The sequence below is a fragment of the Saimiri boliviensis genome, chromosome 11, assembly GCF_048565385.1.
Source record: "Saimiri boliviensis isolate mSaiBol1 chromosome 11, mSaiBol1.pri, whole genome shotgun sequence".
NCBI lineage: Eukaryota > Metazoa > Chordata > Mammalia > Primates > Cebidae > Saimiri > Saimiri boliviensis.
In genome coordinates, this window is record NC_133459.1 from 63,090,466 (window position 1) to 63,109,632 (window position 19,167).

At 40.1% G+C, this 19,167-nt stretch overlaps 1 protein-coding gene across 4 annotated transcripts in view; it reads left to right on the forward strand.

Moving 5' to 3' along the window:
* The first annotated feature begins 2,152 nt into the window (after positions 1 to 2,152).
* Positions 2,153 to 19,167, forward strand: part of RAVER2 (ribonucleoprotein, PTB binding 2) — a 108,498-nt gene continuing 91,483 nt past the window's right edge. For 2 of the 4 annotated variants that reach the window (XR_012512443.1, XM_039473545.2), the window contains exon 1: positions 2,155 to 2,704. Coding sequence is in view for 3 of the 4 variants with exons in the window: in XM_039473545.2 (XP_039329479.2) it covers positions 2,450 to 2,704 (255 nt within the window). In the remaining variant the exon portion in view is untranslated. Of the gene's footprint in view, positions 2,705 to 19,167 lie in introns of all 4 variants that reach the window. The other 2 variants (XM_074380956.1, XM_010348132.3) reach the window with 2 other exon arrangements.

Here is a 19,167-nt window from a genome sequence, read left to right on the forward strand (position 1 = left end):
CACTTCAAAGAAGGTACTTTTCAAAGTCTCTCAGCTCTACAAAATAGGGTTTTATTGGAGTTTAAAATGTATACCTTTTAAAATCAAAGGAATACAATTTAAGAGCAAAATGATATATTCCTTTGATACTAGAATATCATGGATGCAAGCAGAGAAATAAGTGCTCTCATACAATTCTTGTGATAGGGAAAACTGAGGTAGTTTGGAAATACATATCAAAAATCTTTAAATATGCTTACTCTTTGATGCAGAAATTTTGCTTCTAGTTCTTCATTCTACAGAAAAAATAATCTTCAAATATGTATAGAGAGTTATTAAACTCAGTGCTGTTTACAATAGATAAAAATGTCTAATGCTAGGAGATAAATGAATTTTCTAATTTTCTAATTCAATAGAATAATATGCAGCCATAAAAACCATCGTATTCAAATGCGTTGGCATAGAAAGGGATTCAGAAGACATACTGTAAAAAGCAGGAAACAGAGCTGTAAACTACAGAATATTATTCAAAAACATTTTATGCAGTAATCGTCACAAAATAAAATTAATCATTTAAAAGTTAACAGTTCAGTGACTATTTAGTACATTCACATTATTGGACTACTGCCACCTCTTCTAGCTCCAAAACTCGATTTTCATCATTCCATAAGGATATTTGCACCCAGTAAGCAGTTGCTTCCCATTACCTCCTCCACCAGCCCCTGGTAATCACCAGTCTGTGTTCTGCTCTATGCATCTCCCCATTCTGATATTTTAGATGCATGGACTCATACAATATATGACCTTTTGTCTCTGGCTTCTTTCATTTAATGCGTTGGAGGTTTGTCCACCTTGTAAGTGTCCTTTATTCTTTTTTATGGCTAAAAATATTTCATTGCCTATATTTATAGGACAATATGCTTATCTGTTCATCAATAAAATGGATATTTGGGTTGTTTCCACCCTTTGGTTATCAGGAATAGTGATGGTATAAACATGGGTGTACTGCAGAATATCATTTTAATGATACAAGTATTAGCAGACAAAACATTCAGGGACATTAGCAGCCATTATTTTTGGGTGGACGGATTACAGGTGAATTATGTTATTCAGAACATTGGACTTTGGAATTAATCGGACCAGATCCCATTTCCTCACTTGTAAAGTAAGGAAAACAAAACCTATGTAACCGAATTATCATGAAGAGTAAATAAATACGTATATCTAAAGCATTTAGAAATGTGTGGTTGTGGGAAACACATGGTAAGAACTGAACTTGTAGTATATATATTTTAAATCTTTAAAAAAATCTTGTTTTAAAAATTAGTGTTAAAGTTTTTTTGTTTTTGTTTTGTTTTTTTTGCTAGTGTACTTGCATGCTACACAATTAAGATGCATGATCCCCTTCGCTGATGGTCATTTGAGCTGGTGCCAAAGGCTGCTCCATTTTTTGATCTGATGACATCCGTCTAAGTATAGTTCTACACTGTAACTCTCGGTTCCAAGTTTCAATTAAAATAATGTTCCTAAGAGCGTATTCTCCAGCCCCTCTGCCACAGCTCCTTTTCCATTCTAGTCTTTCTTTCAGCATAACTTTCTATGTTGCAGACGCAACTACCCAGGTTTTACATTTTAGGAATTGCATGACAGGGACAGAGGGACGGGTGAAGGGCACAGGCTTTCTCATACACAGCTAGAAAAACACATTACGATCAGGTTTCACCGAAGATATAACATTTCCCCCACAATGTCCTTCTTTTTACTCCCCAGAAAATTTCATTGTAAACTCAAAGTTTGCCAAATATGCTCATCTTGAGCGCAGCAGAAGGGTTACGGCCGGGAGCCCTCCCGGCTGCGGAGAGGCACCCTCCTGCCTCCCCTACAGCCCCACCCCGGGTGTGGGAAGCCCGAGTTCGCGTCCGCCGTCCCCGAGCCGCCCCAGCGCGGGAGTTTCGAGGGGAGCAGGGGGAGAGCCGTGGCGTCACGTGGACGGCCGCGCGGGGACAGGCGCCTGGGGCTGAGTCCTCCGGCGAAGCCACCGCGAAGGGGCCGCATGCCCCAGACAGAGCCTGACCCTGGGCGTTCGCGGAGGCCTCGCAGAGAGGGGGAGATCGCCCGCCCGTCCGCGCCTGCACAGGTGTCCGGGAGGCGGCGCCCCGCCCCGCCTGCGGACCCGCGAGAGGCGGGCGTAGGCGCGCTTGTGCGCCGGGGCCGGGGGCCCGCGGGGGAGGTTCCCGCGAGGTGGTTCTCGGGCTCCTCCTCGGCGCCTCAGGTTTCCTCTCTCCGCCAGCCGGCTGCCGGCTGCGGCGCCGCCTCTCTCTCCTCGCTCCTCCCGCCGCCCCCCTTCCCCGCGGCTAGGCCCGCTCTGCGGCCTCTGCCCGCCTCGCCCCCGCCCGGGCCTCCTCCTGCTGTCTCTCTCCGCTTCCCCTCGAGCCTCCGAGGAGACCGCAGCCCCGGGACGCCCGGGAAGATGGCGGCGGCGGCGGCGGCGGCGGCGGGAGACGGCGGCGGCGAGGGGGGCGCGGGCCTGGGCGGCGCGGCGGGGCCGGGGCCGGGACTGCGTGGGCCGGGCCCCTCAGCCGAGGCGCACGAGGGCGCCCTGGACCCCGCGCCCGCCGCGCTGCACCCTGAGGAGGTGGCCGCGCGGCTGCAGCGGATGCGGCGGGAGCTGAGCAACCGCAGGAAAATCCTGGTGAAAAACCTGCCCCAGGACAGCAACTGCCAGGTACGGGGTCGGCGCTGGGGGGCGACGCGTCCCGGGGGGCGGCTGGGCGGCGCTCCGCGTCCAGGCTGGGGTCCGGCGTCTCAGAGCGGTCGTGGGGCGGGGGTCGGTGCCGAGTGCTGAGAGCGGGCCCTCGCTTTGACCGAGCTCTTGGGGTCTCTAGCCTGCAGACGCCCTGCCAGGGAGGGGGCAGATTGGGAAACTGAGGCTCTGAGAGGCGAAGCGGCTTCTCCAAGGTCACGGGGATCGGGGCGGCTGCCTCCAAGTTTGGCCCGCTCTTTTCTTCCCCTACGGCCCTCAGGGGAGTAGGAGGTGAAGGAGAGTGGAGGTGAGTTGTGGAGCACACATTTGGGGGTGCCGAGGCCAAGGGAGCACCTTGACAGGGGCGGGAGGTCCCGCATAGAGTCCCCGGGTCTCGGGGGTGCCATAGCGGGCAGGGGCGCGGGAGAGCTGGGAGTGAGTTTCGCTGTTGCAGAAGCTCTTGACCAAGTTTCTATGAAACAACTCTCTCTCCAGTTTGCTAAGGCCCCGGAATAGAGTGGTGCTGCGCGCCTTGGAGCCTTGCAGCCGCCGCCTGCTACGCCAAGTACAGTGCTGGAGGATTTGTTCCTCAGTGACTTGGATGAGGTTTAAAGATAGCTACTCCGTGTCTTTTATCCAGATTAACTGTTGCTTTTAAGATTGGAAACTCTGCATCTATTGGACTCGCCCCCCACCCCCCGATTTCAAAAGCTGCCTCCTCATTGTTGGAAAGCTAGAAAAAGCACGAAAGGGAAAAACCGAAATCACCCGTATTTCTGATATCTAAAGATAACCATTGTTATCCTGGGATGTTGTCCTTTCTCTTTTCCTATGCATATATATTTTTGTTTTATTAAAAACAGGAAATCGTTTCTTTGACTCTTCAGGATTTGTTAGGTGTCTAGATGGTCACACCTGTTTCACATAGAACCTGAATTTATATACTGCTCTGAGTGTGGTGAGGTATCCTCGTAGTTGCGGATTTGGGCTGACTCGTGTAGTTCCTCCTGTAACTGGATGCATGAAATTGCGAGAAGGCTGGCTGTTGACCATTGCATGGCAGTTCTTCCATGTGACTTATAAAATAATGAGACCAATGCCCCATTACTATGTAATTAGACCTTACATAGCCATTTGCAATAAATATGAACATACTTATAACCCATATGCATGAGGGGCTATTTTGTTTAAAAATGCAATGTAAAAAAAAATTCTCTGTCAGCATTGTGTGTCTCATCTGTCTTTCAACTCTTTCCATTCCACCATGGTCCACTTCCCATCTGTCAGGTAATGTTTTGTGATACTACCTGTTAAGGACACCTGCAATGGACTGATTTCTCGGAAGCAGCCTCCCCTGCCCATACAAATAGAGGACTGCAAGGGAGCTCAAGGAGGAGGAGGCTTGGAAGAAGCAGATGGCATTTTTTAAAAAAACAAATTTAAAAAATAGCATCTCTTTGTATAGACAGTCTAGGAGAAGAAAAATGGAGAAGTGTCTCAATTTCTTTGTAGAATGTCAGCTGTTTTTGTTATCACAATTCCTTGCATTAATTCTAAAAATATTTAGACCCAAAATTCAAGACGTTCTGTCTATTCTTGCTTTGCTATTGGTATCTTTCTCACTTCCTTCTTAATAGACATGAAAAATATATCAAAGGGTCTAATAAAAGGAACAGTTTTAATTAGTGATAGAAGCTTTCTGAGAATTACACCGGGATTTGTATTTTTGAAATTTCATCTACTTAAACTGTAATAGTTTCATGAATATGTTCTGCATGATTTTTTTTATTTTGTGTTTTAACAATTTCCCTTCATTATAATGTCTGCTTTTTCTTAGTGATTATATTTTACTGTCAACTTACTAATGAAAGTTTATTTTATTTTGTGTCTTTTTGACAGTAAGACCTACATGAAATCACTTGGGCTAAAACTACATATTTACCCTTATGAAATGGTTAATATGATTTTTGTTCAATTATTAAGTAAGCAGATATTTCTGAAATACTAAGTTCTTGTTCTTTTCCAGAAGAGTCTGTGTTTATTCATTTCTTTCTTTCCTTTTTTTTTTTCTGAGATGGAATCTTGCTTGGTTGCCCAGGTGGAGTGCATGTCGGCTCACGGCACTTCTGCCTACCAGGTTCAAGTGATTCTCCCTGCCTCCTGAGTAGCTGGGATTACAGGCACCTGCCACCACACCTGGCTAATTTTTGTATTTTGTAGTAGAGATGGCATTTTGCCATGTTGGCCAGGCTGGTCTTGAACTTCTGACCTTAGGTGATCCCCTCTTCCTTGGCCTCCCAAAGTGCTGGGATTATAGGTGCGAGCCACTGCGCCTGGCCTCGTTTCTTTATTTTAGAATGTCACTTTAAGGATCAAAGGCATAGAACTGTAGTTCTCAAACTGTATTTGTGTCTCTAGAAAATACTGATTGATAATAGTAGGAACCTGTAATTTTTTCTTAACATTTGAAATACATGGTGTTTTCCTTATTAAATGTAGTTTTCATAAATCTCAAATTTTATTTTTGGTACAGCAGATTTATAATAGCATCCCACAACTTCACAGTTTCTATAATTAAAAGGCACACTGAAAGTATTATTTTTAACTGGAAGCTTTTAGAGATATGTTTATCAAATACCTGATAGAAGTATTGGCTGTAGAAAAAATGAACACCTTTATATTAAGTTCTCGAAAGCTTTCTTACTGAATAATTACTGTGCATTCAGTCAAGCCCTGTCTGGTCTGCCTAAGCTTTCTTGAATATTCCTGGCCATCTTTGTTTTCACAGCCTCAACTCTGGTTCAAGTCATTTTCATCTCTTGTTCACTGTTAAAACTTTTTGGTTTGTCACCTACCTTCATTACTGTCCTGTTTCTTACATTTTGGCTCCTTTTGCATACTACTTCCCTGGAGGAATACTCCCGAAGCACGAATCTTAACATGTCACTCTCCTGCTCATAAAAAAACAGCCTTTGGCTGCACATTCCTCTTAAACTTTTCCTGAAATTGTCCTTAACAGTAAAGAACAGTGAATTTGAATTAAACTACTGCAAGACTGAAACTGCTTTAAAGTTTTGTGGTCTGTCTGAAATTTTTTTTTTTCCAGATAAAATCTTGTAGGTTTATTTAAAACTTAATTCTCACCTCGAGTATGCAAAATACAAACTCCACAAAATGTTTATTTTACTTTGTAGTTTACAATATACAAAATAGACGTTTGCTTAAATTTATATTACATATTTATTAAGGCAAGGAACTATAGAAAAAAACACTTGTTCTGCTTAAGGCATACTTGGGAATAAACCATTGTACAAATTATCGCACATTTGAAACCACAGTGCATAACAGACTGCATAAAAATGCTAAAGAAGTAAACCAAGTGCATTACTTGATTTAGGTCATACATGTAGATCGGAAGACAAATATAGATTTTCCTTGTCATAGTATGCAGCAGTTTAAAAACTTTGGCTTCCTTGTTTGGTACCTTTAGAACCAAGACTCACCAAGCACCATCATTTAGGCCAGGCGTCTCCAAACTTTTTACACAGGGGGCCAGTTCACTGTCCCTCAGACAGTTGGAGGGCCGCCACATACTGTGCTCCTCTCACTGACCACCCAATGAAAGAGGTGCCCCTTCCTGAAGTGCAGCCGGTTGGGGGGGGGACCCGGATAAATGGCCTCAGGGGGCTGCAGTTTGGGGATGCCTGATTTAGGCTATTTAAACATGTTTTCTGTACCTGAATTTCTTCCTCTTCTTCTAACATCGTAATAATGGCTTTTAGAAGGTAACGAGAATATAAGGCGATCTTGGAAATTTTTATATTAATTTTATGTTCTGTTAGTAACATTGGATTTAACATAAAAATAGCTATTTAACTCCTTTTTTTTCCCCATAAACTTGACACTTATGGAAAATGTACCATATTTAACCTTTGATTCTTCATAGAGTACTCAGATCTCAGTTTGAAAAACCTGAAATGATAGGACAGCAGTCTAAGATTCTTAGGCTTTTTGTAACTTGGCCCCTGCCTACATTTCCAGTCTCCTTTGGTTTTAGTTATTTATTTTTTTGAGACGGACTTGCTCTGTTACCTAGGCTGGAGTGCAGTGGCACGATCACAGCTCACTACACCCTTGATCTCTCAGGCTGAAGCAATTCTCCCACCTCAGCCTTTCAAGTAGCTGGGACTACAGGCATGTTCCACCATGCCTGGCTAATTTTTAAAACAATTTTTTGTAGAGAGATGGTCTCGCTATATTGTCTAGGCTGGTCTTGAACTCCTAGACTCAGGCAGTCATCCTGCCTTGGCCTCCCAAAGTGCTGGGACCAGAGGTGTGAGCCACTGCACCCAGCCATCAGTCTCATTTCTGATTAGTCCTAGACTGAATTCTATTCCACCTTTATCAAATGACCTAGATCCCCAAGTACCTCTTGCCACTGTGATTTGAATATTTATAGTTATCTTTGTTAGTATTTTGGAATGTATTTGTGGTGAGTATTTTATAGTGAATAATATTTATAATTATTTTTAAAGAATTTATAGTGAATAGTAATATTGCGAATACTGGTTCTTATAGCCGTTGTATATGTGTGTGTCTGGTCTTTTGCAACTGAATTTTGATTTGTTACAGTAATGTGTTCATATTTTTTCTAATATATATGTTATATTTCTGTAAATTTTATTATGGTTAACCTGGTTCTGTTTCAATATCATTGTCATTGGTGTTTCAAAATGGAGAAAACAGGGGCATTTGCTGCTTATATTATTTGTGTTCAGTCAGGTTTTTTTTTTAACGTGTCTTATGTGTGTGCGTGTGTTTTGTTTTCATCATATTGTTTACCCTAAAATCTGGAAGAGATTCTATTGTGTAATTAGAAGAAAATGCGAAGTGCTTAGGGCCAACATTCAGAATCAGTAATTGAAGAAACAAAACATTCTATTGTCTCACTTTGGATATTATAAACTTTCATTTCAAAGTACTCTAATATGATATTTAAGAAGCTTGATGGTTAAGTCAGAGACTCATTTGAAACCATAATATTACCAAGTAAGCACTTTTTAGAATCATAAACCAGCAAATGTAAGAAACTAGTTAATTTGTATTATAATTAAAACTTGTTTCTTCCCTTTCTTTTCTTTTCTTTTCTTTTTTTTTTTTTTTTTTTTTGAAACTAAGTCTCATTGTGTCCCAGGTTGGAGTGCAGTGGTGCAATCATAGCACTGCATCCTTAACTCCTGGGCTCAAGTGATCCTCCCATCTCAGCCATCTGAGAAGTTGGGACTGTGGTCATGCACCACTGCGTCCAGCTAATGTTTCTTAATTTTTTGTTGAGACAGGGTCTTAATGTTGCTCAAGCTGGTCATAATCTTATTTTTAAAAGCTTTGTGTTCCTCTTTGTCTTTTACATCAATATAAAAACTATAGAATTTTAAAATGTATTTCACATCCTTTAACTGTGGGTCTTAAAAAATGTACTTTGTTTTCTTTAACAATATATTCAGTAATTATTGCCTGTTTTTAAAATAGGGCTATTTTTCTCCACTTATTTCCTGACAATATTGCAGTATTCTATCTTTTTGAAATTATCCTTTCTTTAAAATCAAAATGCCATTGCTTAGCTCCAAAAGTTACTTTTCTTAGTGTATACTATGCAAAGTTATCTGTTACATTTTTTCTAATGTAATTAAGCAGAATTGAATTATGGCTTCTACTTTTTCATGTGTTTTGTTATCCTATTCTCAATGTAACAAGAACACTGAAAGCTGCTAGGGAAATGTACTTCTAGATTTCTGGGACATGACTGCCTCCTTAAGTTTCTAGTTTTGGCAGAAATTCTTGAAAAGTGTTTCAGAAATGCTGTTCTGTTATGAAAACACATTTAAGAAGAGGAGGAATACTTTGTGGTTAGCCTCACAATGCTGTGTTAACTAACAGCCAGTCCAAAGAAGTCTCATGTAATCTATAGCCCATCTCCCAGTTAATGACTGGGTTATGCCTAGAAATTCTTTTTTGGACTTGTGACATGTTTTCACATAGAAAGAATATGGTAGATGGTATTTAGTTTTCAGGTTAGCATTTTAGCCTCTATTTAAGTTATGATTGTGTATGAAGTGTAAGATTACACTAAGTAGTACGACAACATCTAACAAAACTTTAGCTTTGTGCAGGAGCAGAAATTCTCCCAGCTTCAAATCATCAGTAGCTACTCCTGCATCTTATGACGAAAGCTCAGGAAGAAGGGAATTTAGGGAAATTGCTCCTTGAATTAACAAGAGTCAGAAGAGGGAAGCATTAAATGAAGTCCACTCTGATCAAAGGCTGTTACTGCAAAAGAGGTTCCTATTACTAACTACCTGTGTTTCGTCTTTTGATTCTTCTATTTGCACTTATTCTTTCCTTGTGGACAAAAAAATTTTGTTTTTTGTTTTTAGATACGAGGTGTTGCTATGTTGCCCAGGCTGGAGTTTGGTGGCTATTCACATATTCACAGGCACAATCATAACACACTGCACTGTGGCCTTAAGTTCCTGGCCTCAGATCCTGTGCTAGCATACCCAGCCTTGGTTTTAAAACAATTTTTACTTTAATTTTTAAATTTATGTTTGGTTTTTAATTTAATTAATTTAAAAAAAAAGCTTTATGGGGCCAGACATGGTAGCTCACACCTAGAATCCAGCACTTGGGGAGGCCAAGGCGGGTGGGTCACTTGAGGTCAGGAGTTCGAGACTAGCCTGACCAATATGAAGAAACTCGTCTCTACAAAAAGTACAAAATTAGTGGAGCGTGGTGGTACATGCCTGTAATCCCAGCTACTCGGGAGGCTGAGGCAAAAGAATAGCTTGAATCCGGGAGGTGGAGGTTGTGGTGAGCCGAGACTGCACCATTTCACTCAAGCCTGGGGAATAAAAATGAGGCAGGCTCCGTCTCAAAAAAAAAAAAAAAAAAGTTTTATGCTTAGCTTTCCTTGCTCAGCTAAAACAGACAAACTAAAGAATATTAGAATGTAAATGAAATAAAATTATTTATAAATTTTAAAATCCTAAAATTGCTTATCATGTATCATGGCTGTTTGTGTGGTGTTTGCCTAATGGCTCAGTTGCCTTATTCTAAGGAGGTAGTATGAACTGAGAGGGGTATTAAGTGAGAAGTCGGAAGATCATACCACCTAGAACATTTGGCTATACAGTACTGTATATTTTGGCTGATAATTATTTGCAGGATAGCCTTTGATTGTTGTGTTGAATAGCTTCCATTTGCTCTTCCAGATCTATTCTCCGTCCTTCTCACCCACTCCTTATCCAAAGAGGCTAATCTATACTGTCGATTGCACAAACAAGGCTCTCTTATCCTCTGTTTTATGGCTGTATTTGGCCAGAGCTACTAGTAGGAGATCAGAGGATTGAGGAGAGCAAGAGTGGAGCATTTATTCACCCAGCATTTATTCACAGGTGATTGTGGGTTGGCTGCTTCCTCTTTAAAGGTTGATTTCTGTCCGGTGGCTCCCTCCATAAAACCAAGCTCTCCTGGTTTTCATACATTCCTCTTGTCTCCTTGGGCCCACGAGTACAGGACTGTTGCTAGCCTAGGATTTATTCAAATCTTCATAGTTAGTCTCTTTTAAAAATTCTCCCCAGTTAGTTTCCAAGTGTGCCATCTGTTACTTGCTGGAACCCTAATTCTGTTGCCTGCTCAGTCACCTTTCTTCCACTTGCCTGTCCTAATCACACCCAGATTTCCCCTTGAAGACCTACCCCTTTTTCAGCAACTGTATGATTTGGGTGGATTTCAACTTTATACCTATCTGTATGGGTGACACAAACCAAAGAGTACAGTTCTTCCCTTTTTCAAGAGGAATTGGTTAAAAGATGGACAATAACCTAGACCAAAGCCCATCAGTCCATAGCCCTTGGTTGTTGTGTTGAATAGCTTCCATTTGCTCTTCCAGATCTATTCTCCACCCTTCTCACCCGCTCCTTATCATGTCCTTAAGGAACATGATAGTCCCTTAGTCATAGTGATTATTTCAGCCTTTCATAGCAAAGAAACCTAGGACTTGCGTTTGGTTGTTAAAGTAAGCTAATCTCCTTTTTCTCCACTGGATATTAATGCAGACATATATGGCTCTGGCTGCAGCTGACAGACATCAAGGGAGCAGATGTGCAAAGGAGGACTGCCCTGTGGGGGAAAATATAGAGAAGCTGAGCTGGAGCCCTGATCGAACTATATCTGAAGCTTAACTACCTCTGGACTTCATATATATGCAAGCCATTAAATCCCTTTCATTGTTTCACTTATTTCAAGTTGGGTGTTATGTTACTACCAACCAATGATATCCCAACTTACAGAATTTTAATAAAAAACATAAAGTCTTATTTTTGGAAGTGATAGTGGAAGGCATTTCATCTAACCTTATTGCCCAACACATGAATCTAATTTGCAAAGTCCTCAACACATGGATTCTAGCATATTTTTAACTTTTTTTTTTTTTTTTTTTTTTGGAGATTCTATCACCCAGGCTGGAGTGCAGTGGCACAATTATGCCTCACTGCAGCCTTTACCTTCCTGGCTCCAGCAGTCCTTCTGCCTCAGTCTCCTGAGTAGCTGGGACCATAGATGCATGTCACCATGCTGGCTAACTTTTTTGCCTTTTTTTTTTTTTTTTTTTTTTTGTAGAGAGGGGATTTTTGCCGTGTTGTTCAGGCTTGTCTGAAACTCCTGGGCTCAATCAGTCTGCCCTGCTTGGCCTCTAAACTGTTGAGATTGTAGGTGTAAACCACCATGCCTGGAATTTTTTTTTTTTTTTAATAAATCTAGAAACCATCAGTCTCAGCAAACTGACACAAGAATAGAAAACCAAACACCACATGTTCTCATTCATAAGTGGGTGTTGAACAATGAGAACACATGGACACAGGGAGGGAAATATCACACACCAGGGCCTGTTGGGGGGTGGGGGGACTAGGAGAGTGATAGCACGGGGTGGGGGGATAGGGGAGGAGTAACATTAGGAGAAATACCTAATGCAGATGACGGGGTGATGGATGCAGCAAATCACCATGACGTGTATACCTATGTAACCTGCACGATCTGCACATATACCGCAGAACTTAAAGTATAAAAATATATATATATTGTTTCAAGGAAATCCCCACAATTAAGGTATCCTACTCCATCTTCAGACAGCTTTCTTTGTTATAAAAGTCTTATTTATATTGAATATATAAAATTTATTCACTTGAAGACTTAAAAATTTTTTTTTATTTTTTATTGTACTTTAAATACATGTGCATCTGGGGTACATTTGCAGATCATGCAGGATTGTTGCATAGGTACATACATGGCAATGTGGTTTGCTGCCTCCATCCCCTCGTCACCTATATCTGGCATTTCTCCCCGTGTTATCCCTCCTCAACCTCTCACCCCCCGCTGTCCCTCCCCTAGTTGCCCCCAACAGATCCCAGTGTGTGATGCTTCCCTCCCTGTGTCCATGTGTTCTCACTGTTCAACACCCACCTATGAGTGAGAACATACAGTGTTTGATTTTCTGTTCTTGTGTCAGTTTGCTGAGAACGATGGTTTCTAGATTCATTCCTGTCCCTACAAAGGACATGAACTCATCATTTTTTATGGCTGCATAGTATTCCATGGTGTATATGTGCCACATTTTCCTTGTCCTGTCTATCATCAGTGTGCATTTGGGTTGGTTCCAAGTCTTTGCTATTGTAAACAGTGCTGCAATGAACATACATGTGCATGTGTCTTTTTTATAATAGAATGATTTATAATCCTTTGGATATATATCCAGTAATGGGATTGCTGGGTCAAATGGAATTTCTATTTCTAGGTCCTTGAGGAATCGCCACACTGTCTCCCACAATGGTTGAAATAATTTACACTCCCACCAACAGTGTAAAAGTGTTCCTGTTTCTCCGCATCCTCTCCAGCATCTATCGTATCCAGATTTTTTTAATGATCACCATTCTAACTGGTGTGAGATGGTATCTCAATGTAGTTTTGATTTGCATTTCTCTAATGACCAGTGATGATGAGCATTTTTTTCATGTTTGTTGGCCTCATGTATGTCTTCTTTTGAAAAGTGTCTCTTCATGTCTTTTGCCCACTTTTGAATGGGTTTGTTTTTTTCTTATAAATCTGTTTCAGTTCTTTGTAGATTCTGGGTATTAGCCCTTTGTCAGATGGGTAGATTGTAATTTTTTTCCCTTTCTGTTCACTTGAAGTCTTGATCCAACATCTACCCTCTGGAAATATGTAGAAATTACAGTATTTCCCTTTTTAACTTATAACTTAAATTCCTTCAAAAGACTGGTTTTTAGGACATGACTCTAAGTTTCCTCACCATCTCATTTATTTTTCTCTGAATGCACATCATTATCACTTTGTCATTGTATCGTTTAAAATATGATACCCAAAATTGAGTATGGTGGTAGTCTAGTTGAGATCTCCCTAAAATCCCCAGCCAGAACAAATTTTCCTTTCCTCTGGATGTCTATAATAATAATAACCTTTGTTTTTGGGTGCCTACCATTGCCAGGCACCATACTTAGAGTTGTTTTAATATTATATTTAATCCTTATCTTAAGGCTGTAAAATTGGAATTTCTTATTCCCATTTTATTGATAGAGAAACAATGATGCAAAATAAATGTCAAACAGTTTGCCCAAGATCATTCAGCTAATTGGTGGTAGAGTGGAGAACTAATTCTCTTTCATTCCAAAGCTCAGGTTCTTATCTCCCATTGTATTATAATTCCTCTTTACAGAACTATATTGTTAGTGTTTCAAAGGACAAAGATCATGTAATGATAACCTTTGTATCATCATTCTGTAACCTCATATAAAAAGAAGGGGACTACCTCCTACCTTGTTCTAAAACGCTGTACTTCTGTTGATATGTCTGACCCATGGCACACTCTCAGGATTGATGTGTTAAATAACATTTGCAGTGTAAGACTGTTAGCTTTTTTTGCAGGGAACTCTCTCCATTTACTTGTGATTATTCAGTCAGTCAACTGTTTATGGCTTAAGAGTCTGTTGAGAGCTATAAACCCTGTCTCCAAAAAGTGCTAATATTCATCAGCACACAAAATTTGCATATTATTTCAAGGGTGTGTGGGTCTCTTGTAACTTATTCCTGATCTCATTAGGGGATTGTAGGCTGTAGGTTGAAAAGTGCTGTTGCAGGCCAACAAAATTTTGGTCATGTCTTTGGGACTTTACTTGAGTAGTGACCATTGGGGCAGATTAAAAGCTGTTGCTTCAGGAGAGGTTTCATCAGAAACTTCTGTAGGCCACATTTATGCATGGGGGGTTTGGGTAGTGATTATCTGGGCAAGAATATAAATCAGACTCAATAATTTTCTTTTTAAACAAATCAACCATGCGACTTCATGTTTGCTGCAAAAGCTGTTGCTCTCTGGTCACTCAGCAGCCCACAACTGACATTTTAGATTCTGTGCCTGGCCCAGAGTGGATGCTCAACAAAGTAAAAATTTTAAGAGGTTTCCAAGAAGTTACAAAGTAGTATTTCCTCCTTAACATTTATTAAAAGTCAAACATTGATACAAAGAATGTTTCTCTTTAAAACACATCAAGAACATTATCCATTGTTTTCACAATAAATATTTCTTGCTAAGAAAAAAAAATTCTCTTTTGTTATCTTAGGGATGCACCTCATTGTGAGCCCCTAAACTTGTTTTCTAGATATTTGGTGCCTCATGTTGTGTTTATTTACTGTTATCTTTAGATTTGTAAACTTATTTCCCACTTCCCTATGTTAAGGCATTTTCTTTGTGTGTTTGAGGCTTACTGTTAAACTTTTATTTCCATGTGAATGCCAAAAATAGCATTAGATTCATTGAAATTTGTTTGAATCTATATTTGTACATGCTTTTCATTGTCCCTCTTCCTGCCACTCTCTCATGCCCCTATCGTACCCCACCCTATCTCCTCTACCCTTGGACAATTAGCTTTTATATCTTTCCTCAACCTGCTGCAGTGATTATCTGCTCTTAGTTCTGGCTTGCCTTTATGTCCTGAACTTTGGATATTCTATTACCCTACCAGTTTAACTACTTGATTTCAGTTCCAAAGTAGTCTTCATTTCTCTGATTTTATGCTTCATAGTTTTATGCTTCATAGTTTTTTTGTAGTCAGAACTAGAGTAGAAAGTTATGGCAATAAACAAGAAGATGTGAATCTGGGAAGTTTTACATTTTGAAATAATCTCAGAGTTACAGAAAATTCTAAGTATAGCACAAAGAACGCTTTCCCCCTGAACTGTTTGAGAGTGCTGACCCAATGCCCAACCACCCTGAATACTTTATTGTGTATTTCCTACAAACTAGGACATCTTCCAGAATAACTGCAGTGCTACCCTCCAAGTCACACTATTGCCTCCCAATCCTCAGATGTATTTAAGTTTTGCCAGTTGTCCCATCAGTGTCCTTTACAGCAAAAGGATTCAGTTCAGATCATATATTGCATTTAGTTTTTGTAGAATGTCTTTCAATTTGGGTTTCTATGGTGTTTCCTCATGATTAGAGTCAAGTTGTATGTCTTTAGCAGGAACATCACAAGGTGGTATGTGTTTTACATTTATCCTATTGTGATAAAGTTCACTTTGATCACTCGGATTCCTTTTGATTAAAGTGGTGTCTGCCAGGCATCTCCATGTAGTTTTCCACTTGTAATCAATAAAGACTTTGAGGGGAGATGCTTTAAGACTGTTTAAATATCCTTAAATATCCTGTCTCCCTTCAAGCATTCAATTTATTCATTTATTTATAATAATATAGGCTCATGGTTCCCTATTTTGTTCAATGGGTTATGCTCCATTCCTACTACCATTACTTATTTTGATGCTTTGCTTTAGCTTTGGACAGTGGGAGCTTCAGATTTGCCCCTGTGTCTTCTTATTAAATAACCTTTCTATTTTGGAGTGATTTTAGATTTACAGAAAAAGTTGCAAAGATAGCACATAGAGTTCCCACGTATCCCTTACCCAGTTTCCCCTGAAGTTGCATCTTTCACAACTAAAGTACATTAGTCAAAACTTAGAAATTAACACTGGTACATTATTTCAACTTAATGACAGATTCTATTGGATTTCATTAGTTTTTTCACTTATGTTCCATGATTCAGTCCAAGATACAACATTACACTTAGTTATCCTATCTCCTTAGTCTCCATTCTGTGACAGTTTCTCAGTCTTTTCTTGTTTTCTATGACCCTGACAGTTTTGATTGGGTATCTTTTAGAATGTCTCTTAACATGGGTTTGTAGGAGGTCTTTCTCAAGATAAGATTGGGGTTATGGGTTTTGGGGAAGAATACCACAGACATTAGCATGACTTATCACTGGTGATGTTAACTTTGATCATTTGTTTAAGGGGATGTCTGCTAAGTCACTCCTCTCTAAAAATACTATTTTTTCCATTCGTTATTCTTTGGAAACAAGACAGTAATTCCAGCATACACTTAAGGGAAGGGTCCTATGTCCTTTTGACATGTCCCCAGCATTCACTGAGTACATCCTTTGTTTTTGACACAAGACATGGCAACTTATTTTGTAGTTTCTGTACTCCAGTCCTAGAATCAGCCATTTCATGAAGGTGCCTATTTTAGACTGAGTGTGTGTGTCCCTCTCCAAAGTGATACGTTGAAGCCCTAACCCCCAGTGTTACTATATTTGGAGATGGGGCCACTAAGGAAGTAATTAAGATGAAATGAGGTCATAAGGGTGGGGTCCTGAACTGATAAGATGAGTGTCCTCCTAAGAAGAGACACCAGAGAACTTGCTGTCTCCACTCATATACCAAGGAAAGGCCATGTGAGGATATAATGAGAATGTGGCTGCCTGCAAGCCAGCCAGAAACGGAATCAGCTGAAACCTTGACTTGGACTTTCTGGCTTCCAGAAATGTGAGGAAATAAATTTCTGTTGTTTAAACCACGCAGTCTGTGGTGGTATATTAGGGTAGACTGAGCTGATTATTACAGTGCTTAGTTTCTTTTAGGGGGAAAACAATACCTAGAAACCAAGATCTGGAAACTAGCTATACTCATATACTCATTACCATGGGGTGTCAGTGCTCTGAGGTCCTCTTAGTAGATAAAGAGAATATATAAATGTATATGTATGTGTATATGTACACACACATACACTTATATCTCTATTGAAAGTAATGTGTTTATACTGATATATTAAATTCCAATCATTCTAGTTTTCTCCCATTCTTTATTCGTAACTCTTTTATCTGACAGTGAAAATTTGGTGTTCATTATCCTTAATTTATTTACTTATTTGATCAACCCCCTTTATACAGGCATCTCCCATCACCACTGTAGATGCTTGCCCTGTTCCCCCGACAGATACTCACTTCACCCAATTCAGGCTCCATCTTCTTGCACTGGGCTTCTGTAATAGCTGGAAGACACTATCATGTTGCCTGGGTTCTGACACTCTGCTAGCCTCCTTCATGTACAATGCCGTCCTCACCCTACTTGAGCTTTGAACCTGAATCTAAGTTAAGATATTTTGTGTGAAGTACATATAAGTGTACGTTAAACGCTATTATTTGTGACAATTATGATAACCAGAATTCTAAAAATGGTCCCCCATATTGTCTGCCCTAATCCGTGGGACTATGACTATGATGAGGTATCACACTGTGATTATGTTACATGGCAAAAAGGGACTTTTTTGCAGGTGTAATTAAGGTTACTAGTCAGTTGACTTAGGGTTACTCAAAAGAGAGATTGTCTAGGTGAGCCCAATCTAATCACGGGTGCCCTTTAAAGCAGAGCATTTTCTTGGGCTGGAAGCCCTAGGAGAAGTCCAAGGATTGAAGCACAAGAAAGATGTGATTTGCTGTTTGTTACTGGGTCTGAAGATGGAGTGGGCAGGGGCAAGGATGTTAAAGCAGTCTCTAGGAGCTGAGAGGGTCTTCAGCTGACAGCCAGCAAGAAAATAGTGACTTCAGTTCCACAAAGAACTAAATTCTGCTAACTACCTTAGTGAGTGGAAATGGGTTCTTGCCTCCAGATAAGAGCCTAGCTTGCCTGACACCTTGATTTGGCCTTTGGAGACCCTAAACAGAGAACCCAATGAGGCCTGCCTGGACTTAACGATCTACAGAATTATGAGATAATAAATAGGTATTGTTTTAAATAACTTAATTTGGGGTCATTTGTTGCACAATAATACAGTATTGTATACAGGTGATATTTGAAAGAAAAATATTTTAAATATTGGAGAAGAGATTGTGATTTTATGTATGGTTATTCTGTGGGATGGATGACTATCTAAATCTACCTCGGAGATTAAAACCTTTTTCTTGGGATGTCTGCAAGCAAAAACTGCTCAAGGAGAACCTTTCATACCTAGGTATATGATGTTAGCTAATTTGAAGTATGTAAGTATTTTCTTTTGAAGAAGTGAGTTATGAATAAGGTTAGTGTAAAGTAAGTATATTTTCAGGTTTTTTAAATACTCTAAACATATATTGGTTTATGTTAATATTGTAAAATAATCTCAGGAAAAAAAGATGCTGCATTAGAGTTGTTACAGGCAGTCTGTAGAAACAAAATGTCATACATTTAACAAACATCAAAGATCTGCTTTCTGCTAGATATTGTGCTGGATGTGGGAGATCTGTTTATGCACAAGGCAGTTAAGAGATACTTGCCTGCAATCTTATGAAAATTATAGGTATATAAGCAGTTAAAATATGGATGATAGCTGCTGTAAGAGTTGTGATGTGGAAAGTAAAATAGGATATGAAAACACAGATATCTAATTCAGACTTGAGAGGTTCAGTGGCTGGAGTCACATGGCCACAGCTACTTGCTGGGAAGGCTGAGAAATAGAATTTTTATTGGGCAGCCATGTATTCAGCTATATGTTCTCTCACATTAGAAAGGGAGAAGAGTCTGTACCTTTCTTTGCAAACCCTTTTCCCTAGGGAGACAACCCCAGATCAACTTCAGAGTCCAGAATCTCTGTGTGATGTACGTTCCAGGAACCTTTAGTTTAAGACAGAGAAAGCCAACTGAGACCTGAGGAGAGAGATGGTAGCTAATGGAAGGAAGGGGAAGAAAGGGTTGTAGAACATCCATGGCCTTAGTAAAGATGTACCAAGACCTAAAGAAAAGGAAAAGCATGGCCAAAATTAGTTCACTGTGGCTGAGGCATAGAGTTTGAGAGGGTTACAAGTAAAATTTAGGGCTGGCACATTAAGCAGGACCAGAAGATTGAAAGTGTGCAGGCCATGTTAGGGAATTCAGATTTTATTTAATGGGATATATTTAAACAAAGGAGTGATACAATGAGATTTCCAGCTGTCAAAAAGTAAAATTATACTGTTTTTGCTTCTACCTCCAAGGAATTTGCATGGTAGACTTCCCAAATTTTGTTCTTGCCCCAG